The sequence below is a fragment of the Parasteatoda tepidariorum genome, chromosome 9 (genome assembly GCF_982258835.1).
Source record: "Parasteatoda tepidariorum strain Cologne lab strain chromosome 9, Ptep-v5.0, whole genome shotgun sequence".
Taxonomy (NCBI): Eukaryota; Metazoa; Arthropoda; class Arachnida; order Araneae; family Theridiidae; genus Parasteatoda; species Parasteatoda tepidariorum.
In genome coordinates this window covers 48167810-48186351 of record NC_141763.1, presented here as the reverse complement: position 1 = coordinate 48186351, position 18542 = coordinate 48167810, and the positions used below count along the sequence as shown (strand labels likewise).

General features: G+C 29.9%; 1 protein-coding gene across 1 annotated transcript in view; it reads right to left on the bottom strand.

Annotated features, from left to right (window-relative positions):
• The window catches only part of LOC107445474 (uncharacterized), a 186345-nt gene that overhangs the window by 11935 nt on the left and 155868 nt on the right, over positions 1-18542 (bottom strand). The window contains exons 31-38 of the mRNA XM_087151393.1: positions 18055-18185; positions 15954-16080; positions 13379-13787; positions 11928-12163; positions 10043-10267; positions 6417-6518; positions 4725-4840; positions 1927-2092 (exon numbers count right to left, since the gene is read on the bottom strand). Coding sequence (XP_087007519.1) covers positions 1927-2092; positions 4725-4840; positions 6417-6518; positions 10043-10267; positions 11928-12163; positions 13379-13787; positions 15954-16080; positions 18055-18185 — 1512 coding nt within the window. The remainder of the gene's footprint in view (positions 1-1926; positions 2093-4724; positions 4841-6416; positions 6519-10042; positions 10268-11927; positions 12164-13378; positions 13788-15953; positions 16081-18054; positions 18186-18542) is intronic.

The window sequence follows — 18542 nt, the reverse complement described above, 5'->3', positions numbered from 1 at the left end:
TATTGGCAACTGTCTGGGAAACGTCCCTGAGGATGATCCGAAGACTTGCCATCGCAATTTTGATCCTCTGTAGAAGGGATGGCTCTCCTACTGTGGTATAACCTGACAACCTGCTCGCGAAGTCGAGCTTTTTACGTTTTATTGCATGAGATCGTAGTGATTTTTTTATGCATATGGTAACAAATTAAGCTCCCGATTATCCGGCTAGTGACTATTTGATTACCTGGTAAAAAATAAGAGTATAAGAACTCGTCACTTGCGAAACTAGCCGCAATAGGTGTCGAAGGTAAAATTAAGGAATACGAAAATGGTCGTCTGTACATTTTGACTATTCCTAGTCATAAAACTTCACATATGTGTAGTTTATTGAAAAACTTTGAGTATTTTTGAACGAATTATATATCTTAAAATGTGCAACATTTAATTTTACTTTCAAAGATAAGTGGGTAAGAAGTGGAAACTCGTGCTATCCCGCTATTTTGTTATCCGGCCCTACTTTTATACCACATTAGGCCGGATAATCGAAAGTTTTGTATTTACACTTTTTTAATACATAGCATTGTTTGAAAGCTAGCTCGAAAAACACAAAAACACCCTATTTCAAATCACGTTTTTTTTTATTATTACCTAGAAGCCGAAGCTCACTTACGCGGACGAAAAAACACACAAGTAGGTTCTGAATTTGAAGAAACGAAAAGTGGAGGTCAGCTGAGGTTTGTACCACCTTAAATTACTAGTTTAGGCGACGCATGTGGGCACACTAAAGGATCTTATAGCGCGGATTGTTGTCGCTTCAGCAGGCATCTAAAGTCCACCTGGCATCTTCAAGAACGTTCAGGAATAATTTTTACATCTTTGTAGACTGTACAGTAATATCAGAGGGTGCCATTTCGAACATTTTTTGTAAAAATTAATCAAATAAATCTTTTTGCTGCTAATAAGTTTGTAATGGCTTTTGTAGTTGTTTTTCAGATTAAAGTTGAAATCTGCATAGGTGTTTCAATGCTTTTCACCGTCTCATTGTTATTTGTGTCGTCAATGCTCTCTGGTTGAATTTGATGTCTTTTATCACCCCTTTGAATTTGATGATTGAATTTTGAAACACCCTGTATATTCAAACCATTCTCAACTAAAATATCATTAACTATAACATTAAGTGCTCTCAAAGTATTTGAATTCCTATTTTTGTCTATGTTTTACATAATTATCATTCATCAAACCTCAGACTCTAACATAAAACTATAAAAAAAGCATTTTTGTCTCACCAAAACCATTTAAATTTCATATCTGTCACAAATAGAGCAAAAGTTCTAATTAAAAAAAGTTCTTTACTTTTAGGCTTACGTACCACTGTCAAGTATTTCAAAATACGTTTTAATGGCATTTCCTCTGTACGATTATTTATAATTGGATACCTGGAAGTGACGTCATCGGTCTTGGCCAATACAGTGGCTGCACGCATAACAGTTAGTGCAGCGGTGGCTCAGAGACAAGACTTTCGCCTCTCAATGAGGTGACCCAGGTTGGAGTCCCAGCAGAGGCTGGTTGGTACGAACTCTGTTCTCAGATCGCACTGACCTCAGTACTGACGTAAAATACCCTCAGTGGTAGATGGATTATGAGTTAGAATCACCATACCGTCGGGCTAATCATGGGAGGCTTTCTTGCTTTTCTTCTTTTTGCAATGCGAATTCAATTCGGGTTAGTTCCATTAAAAAATTCTCTACGAAGGCCAGTTTATCCCAATGCTCGATGCATGAGTTCCTTTGTTTTCTGGGTTGGGTTCAAAATTACAAGGCTACGGAGCTGAACATCGAAAGTTATTAACTTAGAAACGGGTCGTCTGTTCAAGCACTGGTTATAAAATGAAATAAAAACTTAGAGCAGTTAGCAGTAAAAGGATTAAAAGTTCTTTTCTTTTCTTACCAAACCATCGCCTTCTTCTACTGCAAACCATCTTTCAGCTATAATTTCGTACTTGTATCCAGTATGAATATCTTTGACAACAATGTGCTTTAAGTACCAAGATGCATTTTTTCCTTTTCCTGAATTATCATGCCATATTCGTAAATAATTCAACTGACCAAGACACCTGAAAGATAGCATTCTTTTAAAAATGTTTTAATGAAGGATGCTATATAATATTAAAAAAATTTTTATAACGCAAGAGTCACTGAATTATTTTTTCTGCCCAGATTGTTCAAAAATGTGCCAATGCTAAATTTCTGAAAAATTAATAGGTTTGTTTAAATGTTTTCGTATTAAAGTAAAAACCGCAATTTAAATATATGACTTTTTCAAAATTTGAATTTTTAGAAACTACCAAAAACCGATTTTGTTCAAATTCTGTATTTTGCCATGTAAAATTACGTACTTTCAAATAATGTAAAAAATTGTATACTTCACATTCAAAATTTTTTCGTCTATAATAAAATAAAGTAATAAAAAATACTTTCTATTTCTTTTTTTTGCATTTAATTTTCTTTGCATAAATAAAATTTATAATCGCTCACAAAAATTTTCAATTACCGTAAACCGGGGCGAGTCTACCCATTTTTTTAGTTTGTCAACTTTCAAGTGGTCAAACTTTTGTAAATATTAAAGAAAAAAGGCTTTTAATAGGTGTTTCAGAATCGCTATTTATCCCTCTTTAAAGCTGTGAAATTGATTTTAGAAAATATTAACAGTTACGCTGTTATTGTATATTTTTATAGAACTGCTGACAAATCTCTCGTATGGGGCGAGTCTACCCATTCTACTAAAATGAATATTAACATTGTAAATAATCAAATTTTACCATTAAATTGTTATTTTAGTTACTATACAGGATATTTATGAAGTAAAATTCATAACTTTATTATATATTCCATTTTTTTATTCATAAAATAACACAAATTGAGTATTTGATCGATTATCACATTTTGATCACAGTTTTGTTTTTATAATCATTAACATTATAAAATCAAATTTTTTTCTGATTATTGTTGATAAAAATAAATTAAAATTAATATAAATTTACAATTAAATAATTAATAAATAATAATAATTAAAGATTATTAACAAAATCGAAATTCAAACATTGGGAATCATGAAAAATCCTTTTCCTATTCTTTTGGGAGGTAATAATAATTTAGAAATAATAATTTATTTAACTTGCATTAAATAAAAAAAGTTAATTTTGTAATATAAAAATTGAAAAAATAGGTAAAATAAACATATTTTATATTTACATTTATATTTAACCTATAAATTTTCTTATTAATGATAAATTTATCAATGCAGAATTAAAATAATATACTCAAATTCATTTGAAATGACTTAATTTTAATATTAACAAAGTTCTAAATTATATTATTATGCTTTATTAAAACTAAATACAAATGGGTAGACTTGCCCCGCGAATTCTGTCTTTTTGTTTACAACAGCAAAACTTACATTCTTTTTGTTTTTTTTTCATATAAAATTAATGTAATCTTAGTCTTAGATAAGTTTATCACTTAACCAAAGTGAAAATAGTAATAATAATAATATACTTACGGAGCACCAACTGAAAGTTTGCTGATTTTCAATACAAATCTCTCAAAAGACGTTCGAACAGGTCGGTTAAAAAGACACCAAATAAATAAAAACGAATCAAACTACTACAGCGCCATCTTCCTTAGAGTCTGAACTATGTCCTCCGTCGGTAAATTTTTTTTATTTGCAATATAAAATAGTGAAAATTAAATAAAACTAAAATGGGTAGACTCGCCCCAGTTTACGGTAGCTTAAAAAGTTCTCGAGATATGGCGAAATACGCAAAAAGTAAACATAACCTTATGGGGTCTAAATTTTGGATCGCTCTCCTGATCAAACTTTGGAAACCATATTTCCCAGATTGCGGCTACCCCCATATTTGCGGGTCGCAAATTCAAATTCGCTGAAAAAATGGTATTTTTTATCCAGAAAAAGTACGTTTTTGTGTCTGATTTCATTCTGCACTAAATAATTAGCATATTTGAGATCACTCCGACGAACCATTAAGTTTGAGTCCTAGAACATGAAGATCCGATTATTAGATCAAAAGTTATTCAGGGTTGTCCGTTTTCTTTTGGCGCACTGTACACATCTTTTGTGACAATTATAATATTAATTTGAATTACTGAATTTCGCAACAGAGGAGTTACCCAATACACCTGGGTGTTTTTATTGGAAGCACGTAAACCATAAATACGAGATACCTTTTTAATATAAAAAATAAAACGAATTTTTCCTGTATACGTAAAATTGAGCAATATTTCCGTTATATTAAAATGCATTAAAATCATCATGACGGAAATAAAACTGTACAAAATGTACTAAACCATCGTTCTATGTTATAAGTACGAAAAGAATACATTCTGGACGGTTTCCCCATAAGTTTAGTAACTTAAAAATAAATAAAAGTTGTAAACTTTCAGCCAATTTGAATAAAGTGCGTATAAGTCATGAATGACGAAATATATTTAAATTTTAAAACATTTGACCACTCTTTGTTTTTTACAATAAGGTTTTAAAAAAAAGAACACGTTTATTAAGTTTGAAATAACGGAAACTAGTTAAAATAAATACCAAGATACAATTAATTTATGTCTTCAAATATTTCTATGCGATATTGAATAAAAAAATTAGTTACCTTTTAAAAATTTAATCGTGGTTAAAATTTAACGTAATAGTCGTAAAAGTTATTAAATTATTCATACTACCTGGGTACAGACATAACAAAAGAATTGAGAGAACCACGTTTGAATATTTCTCGCTTTTCATCAGAGAATGTCCTGACATCAGTTTCGTCATCTTCTCCAGACAGAATAAAGTGGACCTAAATTAAAAAAAAAAATAATAATAATCCGAAGCATTGCACAGTTACTTAAAATTTTAAATAATTGCTATTTTATTATTTGCAATTTTACTGACATACAAACTTTCAAGTACTTGTAGCTTTACTTGGTATTCGGCCAAAACACAAAAAGTTAAGTAGTTGCGTCTCACTCACATAAATTAACTATAAAATTAAAAAGAATTTCCAGAAGTGGTTTATTAACGTATTTTGTCCAGCTATCAATGTCCTTTGATTGCTGTGAAATTTGTATGAGTTTCTAATTATTACCTTTTAACGCGTTGAATGCCGCGGGGTTCATCGGTGAAGTAATAATAATTCGAGTAAATTTTAAATTCTTTTTGTATTATCATCGGTACTAAAAAGATTTCAAGCAGTAAATGCAATTTAAAACACACAAAAATAGTGTTTTTTATATACACAGAGATGCCAACTTGCTCCGGACAGCGAATAAATATTTTCAAGTGGTAGTTTATTATTTGTGATTCTTGGTTTAATAATTTCAATCAATTTTTATCCACCACTATTTCTAAACAATTAGTAGGCTTCTATAATTCACCACTTTTTTCAGATATGTCATGCTAAACCTTTTAAAAAACTAGCAAAATCTGTCTAATATTTGAAAATTTAGTTTGTAGTTATTTACCGTTTGGCCAGACGGGCAAGCCATGTAAAATTAGCATGGCAACATATTAACTCCTGGCGATCATACAGATTATGATGCTAAAAAACAATTCATTACATTTTCATGAAATTTTAAATTTTTTTTAGCTTATATATAAATTTGCAAACCCTAATGTCAACACTAATTTTTACTTCATATTTGGCAAGAATTCCAAAATTATAAAATAAGAGCTGTGATTACGAACACCCATTATGTATGTAAAAAAAACTTCAATTAGCATGCGTACAACAAGCTTTAAAATGAATTTTCTTTGTTTATACATTTTTATTATTAATGCCATTAGTATTTACTGCTAAAGTGAGATTTGGCAGTAAATTGAAGCGTGCGTAGTTTAGAAAGTTTTTCTTAAATCTGGAAGTGAAGTACAAGCAGTAGTCTACTGGGTTAACTTTTGTTCAAGAAACGAAAAAAAAAGTAATTATTACTTTTAATTAATTAATTAAAAAAAGTAATTTATTCATTTATCGGACGGGCCAATAAGTTGCAATATAAGTGGTGATGATTTTCTTTTATTTAGCTATTAGCTCATACAGTAAAATTGTTTTTTGTCTGTTGAGCTAAAGTTACCCACAAAACCTAATATTCCAGTTGGCGGTATAGAAAAGAAAATTTTCCTCAAATCTGTTATATTATGCTAAAAAAGGATTTAATAATATTTGTAAATGGGAAGTCAAAGTTAGAAAATTAAAAAATTTCGTAATTTATTAATCAATATTTTTTAGAAATTTTTTATAGACGTGATTTAGTTTCAAAAAATATATATATAAACATGCATAATTTTGAATTTCGATGACAACAACGTTTTTTGTCTTTTTTTTATTAATGACAATAAGCTAATAAAAAGTTTATACACAAAGAAGTATATTTTCATACTTTTGAATCAGTTCCAGCGTTTAAAGGAAATCCAGTTTGCACTAAAATTTCGTAAAAGTATTTATCTGCCATATCATTATCAGCCAGAGGAGTTGCGCCCAACTATGAAGGAAAAAAAAATATTAAAACACATTATTAGAAAATTAATAAATCTTTAAAATGAAACAGAGCATTATATTTCTGTTGTTTAGGTAAAATGAGGTAACTGACCATTAATTTGGAATTGAATTATGATCAAATCTATTATTCTTAAATTACTTACTTTCATCTAACTAATCGATGAAAAGAAATAACGATTGGTCAATCTAAGAACTACTAGAGGCAAGTTGGAGTTTGTTTTGTGTACCTGGTAACTACGATGCATATTTAGTTTGTTTGTGTTCTACGTGGCTCCGTACCAGTCTTTGTGTTAAGTAAGCAATATATAGTAAAAGAATTGAAATCTTTGTGAAAGTATATAGAATGCGTCACTTAAGAGAATTGACACTTGACGGACTTCGCTTACTCGAAATAGAATGGAAAGAACAGTTGTTAAAAGTAAACAAGTGCCACGTTTCAACAACCAATCAGGATTGAGATACCCACTCTACGTCACTTGCAGGTATCCCATTGAGTACTTGCAACTATAGGAGAAGTAAAGTGATTATGTCTAAACATGTGATTTAAATCAACCTGTAAGCGAAGTCATGAGCATGTGTTAAACCTGATTGGCTTCTGAATTGACAAATAATATGATTTACCAGATTTACCTACTATGACACCATTTGCAGGTAACCAATTATCAGAAAATATCAGAAAATAGCCGAAACTCGCAACGAGAAAGACCAAGATATAATTTCGGATCACGTGTTTTAATGCTCAATTTTTACACTTATTAATTTGTTTTCTTTTTTATGTTTATTAACTGAAACAAATGAATTTTTTCATACTTGTTTAGCTAACATGTTATGAAGTTTCTTAAATTTTACGTAAGAAAACTTTATCCTTAGCTTAAGTCAGTCACAGCGCTAAGTTCTACAAGCTACTAAAATGTTTGTCTAAAGAAACGATCATTGCAACTTTAAATTTTTACTTCATAATAAAGTTCAAATTCTAACCAGAAACAGTTTCAGTTTTAGCTACATAAGAAGTATTTTTTTAGCATGTTTAACACTATATTTCTTCATTTTTATTATTTTTTTTCATTTCTTTTTTCATTTTTATCAGTTCTACAAGCTACTAAAATGTTTGCCTAAAGAAACAATCATTGCAATTTTAAATTTTGAACGAAAATTGCAACTTTAAATTTTTACTTCATAATAAAGTTCAAATTCTAACCAGAAACAGTTTCAGTTTTAGCTACATTAGAAGTATTTTTTTAGCATGTTTAACACTATATTTCTTCATTTTTATCAGTTTTTTTTTCACTTTTTTTCATTTTTATCAGTTCTACAAGCTACTAAAATGTTTGCCTAAAGAAACGATCATTGTAACTTTAAATTTTGAACGAAAATTGCAATTTTAAATTTTTACTTCATAATAAAGTTCAAATTGTAACCAGAAACAGTTTCAGTTTGAGCTACATAAGAAGTATTTTTTTAGCATGTTTAACACTATATTTCTTCATTTTTATCAGTTTTTTTTAAAATTATTTTTTCTTAAAACTGTAAATTTCAACGCAAAAGCAATATTTTCCAGTACTACCTTTCCAATAAACTTAATTCCTGACATTATTGAGATAAGTTTAAAAAAAGCTTTTATCCAAAAATTCAATAAAGAAATACCAAAAGAATTCAATATTTTTTTGTTGTTTGTTTTTACCTGTTCAGAAAACTTATAAAACAAAAAATTTTTTAAGGAATTTCGGACCAAAAATATTAAAAAATATCTTTTTCAAGTAGTGAAAAGAGTGCATTTATAACTGTAAACATATTTCGACAGTGTCAGGTTTTCAATTTTCCTTACTGAGTATTTTTGTCTGTCAAACATGACGACTTTTCATATTTTATTTAAAATTTTTATAAGAAATTCTAGCCTCACATTTCAAGATAAGCTTTATTTAAAATAAACAAAATATGTATCTCTGTAAAATAAACTGAAATTTATATTACATCTCTGTAAAATAAACTGTAACAACTCGATTCTTATAAGTTAAATCCAATATTTTATTTCTATCTTCTTCATACAGAACGAACCTTGGAAAATGTGTGTTTTTTTGAAAAAAATTTTAAACTTATTTTATTAAAATCTATTTTAAAATAATGATATTTTTCAACATTACTGTTTACTATTACTATTCTGTTGCTATTACATTACATTACTATTATGTTACTACACTACTATTCTGTTGCTTTAATTGAACCTCTTTAAAATTTAAAATTTGATTTCTCGCATGAACTTTAAAAGAGTAAATTTAGGTTTTTTAATAAATTTAGATGAAGAAATTTAAAAGGGTAAATTTAGGTAAAGTTTTGCTTTTATCCAGTGGCCAGTAGCAAAATATTTGACTGTGGCCATTTTTTAAGACATTGGCCATTTTTTTAAAAAAAAATCGAAAATTTAAAGGATTAATAAAAACTATTGATATTAATAATGTAAGAAATTTCCTTTGAAACATTTCTCAAAATATGGTAAACATAACAATGTTCGTTTCTAAATTGATGAAAATTTTGAAGAAACAAGCGTAGAATAAAGTTATTTTCAGAATATTATTAAATATTGATTATTCTATATTTATTAAGAATAATAATAATAAACTGCACATGGTTTGTATTTTCGAAGAAAAATGTGGCTATCAGATGGTGACTGATGAGAATTTTCTAATCGCCATTTGTTTTATTTAGTCACCCTATTGCCTGTTGCGAACTTATAGTTTTTCTATAATTTATTTTACAATTTTATAACCGTCGTTGAATAGCCGATCCAATTTTGGATTTTCGCCTACTACTAGTATTCAACTCCGTAGTCTCGTTAATTTGAACACAATCGATAATTTGAACACAAGGGAACTCCTGGATTGAATTATATAGGGAGAAATTTTTCTCTGTGGAGGCCTTTTTGATGGAACTAACCGGAATTTGCTTACTGTACCTCCTCTACGTGCCTTTGGGCACTTAAGGCCTCTAGCATATCCCTCCAACGTCTCCTGTCTCTAGCAATAGATCTTGCTTCCTAACAGCCAGATATTCCACATTCTTTTAATTCGCCCCAAAACATGCGCTGGATGGTAAGTCTGGGTCTTCCTCTTGTTCTTTTACTATCAGGGGCTAGGCATTTGCTTACATGGAGAGGAAAATCGCGAAAACCTCCTACGATTAGTCTGATGGTAAGGGGACTCTAACCCATGATCCGTCTACCACTGAGGATATTTTACGTCAGCACTTTGGTGGGTGTCAGCCGGGTGCAGAATTCGTATCAACCAACCATCGTTAGAATTTGAACCAGGTTTACCTCATTGGTAGGCGAACGCTCTATCCTCTGGGCCACTAAGGCTAATTTTTTTTCTTAATTGTCAGTTACCTCTTTAATCCAAAGGTATATATACAATATTATATAATTTTAACCTTTATTTTAAAGGTATATATACTATATTATATAATTTTAACCTTTGTTTTAAAGGTATGTAAACAATATTATATAATTTTAACCTTAGTAAGATCTTTTCTATCTTTCCATCTAGCCCAAATAGCTAGAAGTACATACGTTGCAAAAGTGATAATCAGCGTCAAATATATTGTCAGGTTATTTTCAAATTTTGTGTTCGCAAAGACATAATCGAAATCAATAGTGTTCGGGGCTACTAAAAACCCACTTCCAAACATGGTCAGGTGATTGCATAGGCAGCAAATCTTGTTAGCTTTCGCAGCATGTACCTGTAAAAATATCATTGATGAATAACATTGTGCTGATTACCATAAAAATTTCAGATCATGGCAAATACTGGGTAGGAAACAAAACATATGTAAAAAGAATTCGTTTTAATTTTTAACTACTATTTAGGTATTAGAAACCTATTAACCCATTAATGCAAATGGGACACCGGTGTATCTTATACATATTTTTTTCCTGACACTCTTATTACAAGGAAATATACATTTTGGTATTTTTTAATTATTATAAAAAACGTTCTAATTATTGCTAAAATGAATTTATATTCTATGTCATACTAGTAGAAATTATATGTAATGCTAGTCGAAGCTTGTTGTTACTCCGGTAGCTTAAAGCAGATCCTATACGGGATAAGACTAAATTGCAATTGGCGTTGCCGGAATTTTCTCGACAATCGCCAAACAGTAATGATGTTTTTGTTTTGCTTTCAGCAGGAATTCGACATTTCATAGTTTTAATGAAGTGGATCTGCCTGAAAATTTCGCGAATATCATTACCAAACATGATGGAAATTCGCTTTTCAATTAATTCATACAAGGATATACAAGTTAATGAGATTAGTCAACACTAGGTTTTCAGTCTAAACTAATAAAATAACTGTTAAAATTCACATAATAATTTTCAATTGTTTTATTTTCCTACTTTCTTTTTAATCAATTCTCCTTAAATAAGATAAACTTAGATATGATTTATATAAAATCAGACATTTTTGTAGAATTGAGATGGATAAATATAATAGTGTTGAAAGCTAATAAAATTTCCTTTTCAAAAAATTCATCAAAAAAAGAAACTTAAGTACAGAAATTTAATCATATTTATAAAATGTTGTTATAATAATTGTACAAGTACTTCGGAGAATTGACAAGGCATATTCGTATTATTTAACGGGTCTATATTGCTTGTAGATTATTTTACTTGACGACTTGCCATTTTCTGACAAAGCAGTAGTTAGTTATTTTTTTACACAGTTTACGCAAAAATTTTTTATGCAAACAACCGTATGAAAATGTAAACTTAAGTATAAGATGCAATGCATATTAATATTTTAAACAACACAAATTCAATCGTATTTAAAAAAAATTATAACTAGAAAAAAAAGTTTCTTACTCAAAAAATCATTTATTGAATCAAAAAATCATTTACAATATAAATCTAACTTTTATCTGTTAGTTATTTCGTTCCTCATAGTAACCGAAACATGTGACAAGTTATGGTTACCTCTATAAAATATTTGATTTTCTATGTACTAAAAATGAAAACAATTCATTTTGAAATAATATAAAATAAACTCTTTATCCAGTATCAAGCATGCATTAAAATATCTATTATTCAGAAACAACTTACACATCTTAGAAGAGAGAAGGTTTCCGCTCCGATCGATTTAGTATTCTGAATCAGCGAACATAAACTGCGCGGTGGGGAAAAATTAAAAGATTTCACAACTTCCGGACTACTAAACTGCGCAGTGGAGGAAAAAAAAGAAATATGTCACTATGTTCGGACTACTAAAAGATTGAAATTCCCGTTTATGGTAACCAGTGTGAAGGCATTCTCGCTTTTAGAAGGTGTATAAACAACATCTCGGAGTTTCATGGTACTTACGAAAAAAGTACCGCACAAAAAGTAAGTATAGAAAAAAAGTACCTTGCAACCGTCTCCACTCCATTCTGATGTTTCTTCGGAAAAGTAATAGCAACCAGTGGTATAAAGGGCTATGAAATAACCAGAAGTAAACGAATTGGTCATGTCACTGCGCGTTAGATTTTTGTCACCTTTGAATAATTCTTCATTTTTAGAAGAACTGTTGGACAAGAGTCCGACTGCAAAAAAGAAATCTTCTCCTTCGTCGCTATCGGCACTGAACAACATGCTATAGCTGTCTGAAAAAAGGAATAAAACACAAAATTTGAACGAAATCGAATGAGAAATGAATAAGCATTCTTGAAAACTTTATTACTCATAAACTATTCGACCAATTTTGTTCAAATTTATTATTTTGTCATTTCAAATGACATTGTTTAAAATTGTGTAAAAATTTGTATATCTTATCATCGAAACTTTGTTCGAGTATAGATAAATCAAGTGTTAAATAATATTTTTTTAATGATAAAGGAATACGATAAACAAATTTTATAAAAATTTAAATTTTTTAAATTCGCTTCAAAACTTCCAGAAATGTGAAAAATTCGCAAAAAGAGAGCAACATAATTCTGTTAAATTTTCAAAGCCAAAAATTTAAAAAAGTGAGAAAAAAGTATGCTTATTCAGTGAATGTAAGTTTTTGTATCTGATATCGTAATTTAAAATCTCATCCGAACTAATAAATTACCATATATGAAGTCACCCACCATTTTTGGGCTCTATCTTTTAATGGACGTGGTAAGAATGATTGTGAACTTAATTGTGAACATATACAGTATGATCTGTAATCATTGCCCGTAGTAAATATTTCTAGAATCCTTATCAGAAAAAAAGCAGGTCACAAATTAATATTTAAAAGAGAAAAAAAAAACAATAACGTTGTAAAAATCCAACGAAAATTCATAAAGGCGATATGAAAATCTTCAAAACCATCTTGATTGATGGATAAAACGTATGTTTTTAATTATCACCTTTCATTCCTCTGTTTTCTCTTGGGCAAGAAAAGGGGTTTTGATGTTTTTAATCTGACTTATAAAGTTTGATTCGTTATGTTTCGCTAACGTTTTCATTTTCTTAGTTTAAATAGTAATACATAAGTACCTCACTTTTGGTAAAAATACGTAAAATATATGTATTACGGGTTGTGTTTACGGGATATCATACATTTCTTGACAGTTAAAAAAATCAAATTTTTTTTTCTAACAATGTGGAATATTTTGAATCTTCTTGATACAATGTATTGCTCAATTTTGCTGCAGCCTTGATATTATGGCAATTTATCTTATGATATTGTGCTTCTTAAACCTGGTAAAATGGATTAATAGAGCTGTTGATTAATAAATGGATTAATTGAGCCAGAACACAGTGCAGTTTAATATTTAAGGATACACTAATTTTGCACCGTATTCCGGGAAAAGGTTGAACCAATTTTGTAGAGAGTGTAAAGAACTTACCACCTTCCTTTGGAGAATTTTTCATAAACTCTTTGCCGTCATGAATAGACAAGGAGGGCTTGTAACCCACCCCATAAAAGAACACAAATGGAGAGTTTTGTTCTTCTGGTCGGAATTCTACTTTCACCGCTGCGCCACTTCCAGAGATACTCAGATGATGGTACACCAGAAAGTCGTCATTGTTGGTGAAAGATGGCTTGACGAACCTCATGGGTGTTCTGCGACCAGCACCATCGTCTGATGGTGGTGTCAGAGACAAACATATCTCGAAGGGATCTTCAGCGTTTTCAATCTTCAATGTTTCGTTTCCTTCTCTGTTGGTCAGAGACAAATCTAACGAGCTTGAATCAGCACTGAGCGACACATCATCTGTACCTTCTGTTTCGAGAATACTTGACCATTTTACAGACTGCAATGAAAATAAATTGGTATTTCAACGAGCAGAAACGCACAGTTTTAAAAGAATTAGAATTTTCTTTCTTTTTTTAAAAAATAAAAAGGCAAAAAAATGCCTTATAATATCTACTGGATGTTCAAATGCAGATTGGTGATTTTAAAAAATAATTTGAAACAAAACAAAAGGTGATAGGTAAGGAAGTAAAAGGAGGCTAGATGATATTATACAGTCTGGTCAAATTATTAGACATACTATAAGATTCTATATAAAATCTCAACTATCAGGTACTATACAGCTTTATTGTTTTTACGTGACTGAAACTGGTTTGCACTTGTTTACGTTCATGTATTAATTGGTTAAATAAGACGATAAATTGAATTAGTTATATTATATGACGATTAGACATATTATTTGGTTTGCACTTGTTTACGTTTGTGTATTAATTGGTTAAATAAGACGATAAATTGAATTAGTTATATTATATGACGATTAGACATATTATTTGGTTTGCACTTGTTTACGTTTGTGTATTAATTGGTTAAATTAGACGATATATAATATAAATTTGACGATGGGTTAAATTAGACGATATATTATATAAATGTAGAATATTTATTATATCAGGTATTCGATTAGTGTATCATAATAATTAGACAGAATTATTAGACGCACTGTTGTTTTTTAATAATTACATGTTTTGCACGAGCTTGTATGCAATACTTTTATACTTAAACATACATGTAATGGGTTTTTATTCAGGAGATTTTTCATATGCTTACTATTTGTATTTATTTTTTCAACGCATTGCATTACAATGTTAAGTAATTGATACACGAACGTAAACAAATGCAAACCGGTTTCAGCCGCGTGAAAACAATAAAGCTGTATAGCATCACCTGATAACTAAGATTTTACATAGAATCTTAGAGTGCGTCTAATAATTTGGCCAGTAACTGTACGTAGAAAGAAAGAGAAAAACTTGATGGGAAAAACTCAGAAAACGATGATTAATTGTTATGATGTTTTTACAATTAAAAGGTTTAGAATTCCCAAAATCATCAGACTTGATACAGAATTTCGGAAAATTCGTATTTGGAAAGTTTAAACTCTCTAGCCCTTCAGAAAAATATAAGGCTACATATTTTTCTGAGGGGTTCAGCATTTTTCTCTAAATTTCAGAAGTATAAAATCTCTTTGTTTCAATTATTATTTTGTAGATTAAATATTTTTTAAACACTAGAAAAGTTATAACGTATGTTCAATTTTCAGCAAATTTTATAACGATTATCAATTAATCTCAGCTGAATAGTATACAATTGAAGAAAATCTAAGAGCACTCAATTAAGACATTTGATTTTTTTGACAGAAGAATTAAAGGTATCTTTTGAATCTCTTTCGCCAAAATATATGAATAAATAAATAATAAATGAATAAATAATAAATGAATAAATAATAAATGAATAAATAAAAGCACAGTTTAAGGGGCTTAAACTCGAACCAAAGTTTCAAGTTTAAGCTTTATATACCATCTTGCCATAAAAAATTATCTTGGCTTTTCTAAAGGTAAAGAATTTGAAAATTAAAAAAAAAAAACTTTTAAAAAAAATTGCCACTTTGGTGAGATTTACCTAGATGAAAATCATTAAAACCAATAAATATTTCACAATTTTGGTAAATTTTTACGAGACTAGACCAGACCAGAAAAGCTTTATTTTTTACATAGTAATTAAAAATTAGGTACCAAACTTTTTTTCTACTATCACAAAACTGTGGCATTTCCTCATATTGATATTCCGCGCTAGTTTTGTCACTTTCTGTCATAAACATAGGCAAAACTTAATGCTCACATAACTGCAACAAATTCCTCACAAACGTCATAATAGCATATTATTCGTTAATAAAGGCTACTACACGTGACTTCGGAGCCTTCCAAAAGCAACCCTAAAAGTAAATAAATATAAAAAAATAAAAAAAACCTTAAACATTAAAGTTTTATATTGAAGCAAGAGAGCCTTGTTTGGAATATTATTAGAAAAAAAAAAGAATGTGAAAGTTTCTTTATAACACACTCATAAACTTAATCTGATTATCCTATAGTATATTCAAAGTCAATCATAATCTGCAAGTATCAAACCCTAAACAATGTTGTGAGATAGAGAGGAAGTATCAGATAGATACCACTAATCCTATAGGAGTAGATTCTTCGCATCCAGCATTTTTCCCGAGAAGGGTACAGGGTCCGGGCATTGTTATTGATGTCTCTCTGTTCTGCATGGTTTCTCCGCCTATCTCCCCAGCATGTCTCCTAAGGAAAAGAAAAAGATAACATCTTCATTAAAAGAACCCTCACAAATTGATCAAATGTCGTTCCGGCTTTTCTTGAGCCCTGGTCAAATCCTCTTTTTCGTCCACTACATGGTCAGATAACATATTTTTTTTTCATTGCGAGATCCTTATTCATTGGGTACTCTTGGGTATTGATGTGCGCTCATTTATTTTCGTTATAAATGATCTGTACTTGCTTGTGAGGCAGTAAATTAAGTGCGGAAAAAAGATAATTTCTTAAAGTGTTTTTAATTTACATACTAGTTCATGAATTTTTTTGAAGACTTATTATAATTTCACATAACATAGCAATATATACTTTATAATTTATAAATAAAGCCCTACCGCTCAGCCCGGTGGCTGAGCGGTAGCGCTTCGCGCTGTCGTGCCACAGGTCCTTGGTTCGATCCTTGGGCCGGGCAAGGCCGACTCAGCCTTTCATCCCTTCAGTGGGTCGATAAAATGAGTACCAAGCATGCTTGGGAACTAACACTGGGGGTTCCGCGTTCGGCTGACCACCTGACCGGAACATATGCTCCTGCACCCCAGAGCCCAAGGTCAAGAAAACTGAGATGGGCACAGTCGGCCTTGGCCCTCTTAATGGGCTGTCGCGCCACTGAGTTAGTTAATTTATATATATTATAAATGATTGAAGAAAATATGCTGAAGTTAGTATATGTTACTGAGGCATTAAAAGTAAGCAAGGAAAAAATATAATTTTAGAATATGCTTTTAATTTACTTTCACTTTCTTAATACATGAATTATTTCGTAGACTTCTTACAATTTTACATAAGATAGAAAAAAATGCCTAACCAATAAATAATTTATTGAGTACTCTTGTTTGTTGATGTGAACTTATTTATTTTCGTTATAAATTATCTGAAGTGAATATTTGTTAGTGAGACATTAAATTAGACGAGAAAAAAAATATAATTTTAAAATATGTTTTAAATTTACTTAAACTTGCTACTTCATGAATTATTTTGTAGACTTCTTACAATTTCTTATAAGATAGAAAGAAATTATATGCACTAATGTAAAAAATATAGAGAAGATGGGAAATTTCGCCATTTACGAATGCCATAATATCATACACTAAATGAATATAACTGAGTACAAAAAAAAATCAAGCAGTTCTAATAACATTTGTTAAAACAATTCTTGGTGTCATTTAAAATTACTCCATTCTTTAGTATATTTTATAAGTTCAAACTTTTTAAAAAAATTAAAAACTGGGTATTACGAACGTATCATGATATGTTATGCCTAGCTTCCGTTTATTTTTAATCCGTGTCTGTCAGTTTTCAAGTTTTAAAGATATTTTAAATATATAAAAGTTATTAAAAACTGGAGTAAAAATAGTAATCAATAAGAGTCCTTTTTAACAAAAAATATTAGAACTGCTTGATTGTTTCAAAATTCAATTATATACATTTAAAGTATACAAATAAGGCATTCGTAAGTGGTGGAATTGCCCCAATATGTAAGAAAATATGAAAAGAAAGCAAAAGTAATAAACCAATCAAAGAGAATAATCTGTTCTAAATTTTTCATATATTTTTAAAAGAAAATCTCTAGGTTTTAAAAGTCATTAAATAGAAGTTAAAATAAGTTAATTAAATTAATAGAAGCAAGTAAATTATTTTTGGAGAGATAAGGTTTAATAGTGTTTTTTTTTTAGAGAAAATCAACATTTAATCTCAGTTTTCTAACTATACTGTGTTCATCAACTTCGATAAGGAGTCGCTAAATTTTGATAACAAGTCAAAGTTTTCATTTAACGATTGAGAAATATTTTCTAAAGATATGCGTTTCTCGATGCATGCAAACAAATTTCTTTGAAAATAATAAAAACAGAACCCGACATTTTTGTATTTTTCTTTATTACGGAAATGTCGCCTACTTTTTTTTTTATATTACTATAAAATTGTATCTAATAAGTAAGCACTCACTTCTCCACTTGAAGCTGAAATCCCGATGAAGTATCTACAACCAATGGCGTCTCACCAACCATGATATCTTTCAATATGTCTTTTTTCAGCTCATCTGTAATATTTTTCATCTGCTTCACTTGCCCATTGATCTAGTCATGAGAAAACAGATCATGCATCCTTTTTGAAATAATAAAAAGAAATTTTTTTGTGCAGGTAATTCAATTGTGTACTTACAACTCGAGAAGAAGTGAAGTGATTATGCCTAACCACGTGCATTAAATCAAGTTCAATTAGGTACCTGTCAATGACGTCACGCGTGTGTGTCTAGTCTGATTGGCTTCTGAATCGACAAATACCACGACTTACTTACGATGACGTTCCTTTGCAGGTATCCAATTGGGTATACTATAGCCTACGTCACAGGTTGTGTTATTCCTACTAAATTTAACCCATGAACGGCATTTTCTGCGAGACTAACTTCAAGCCACAAATAAACAAACGAAGTG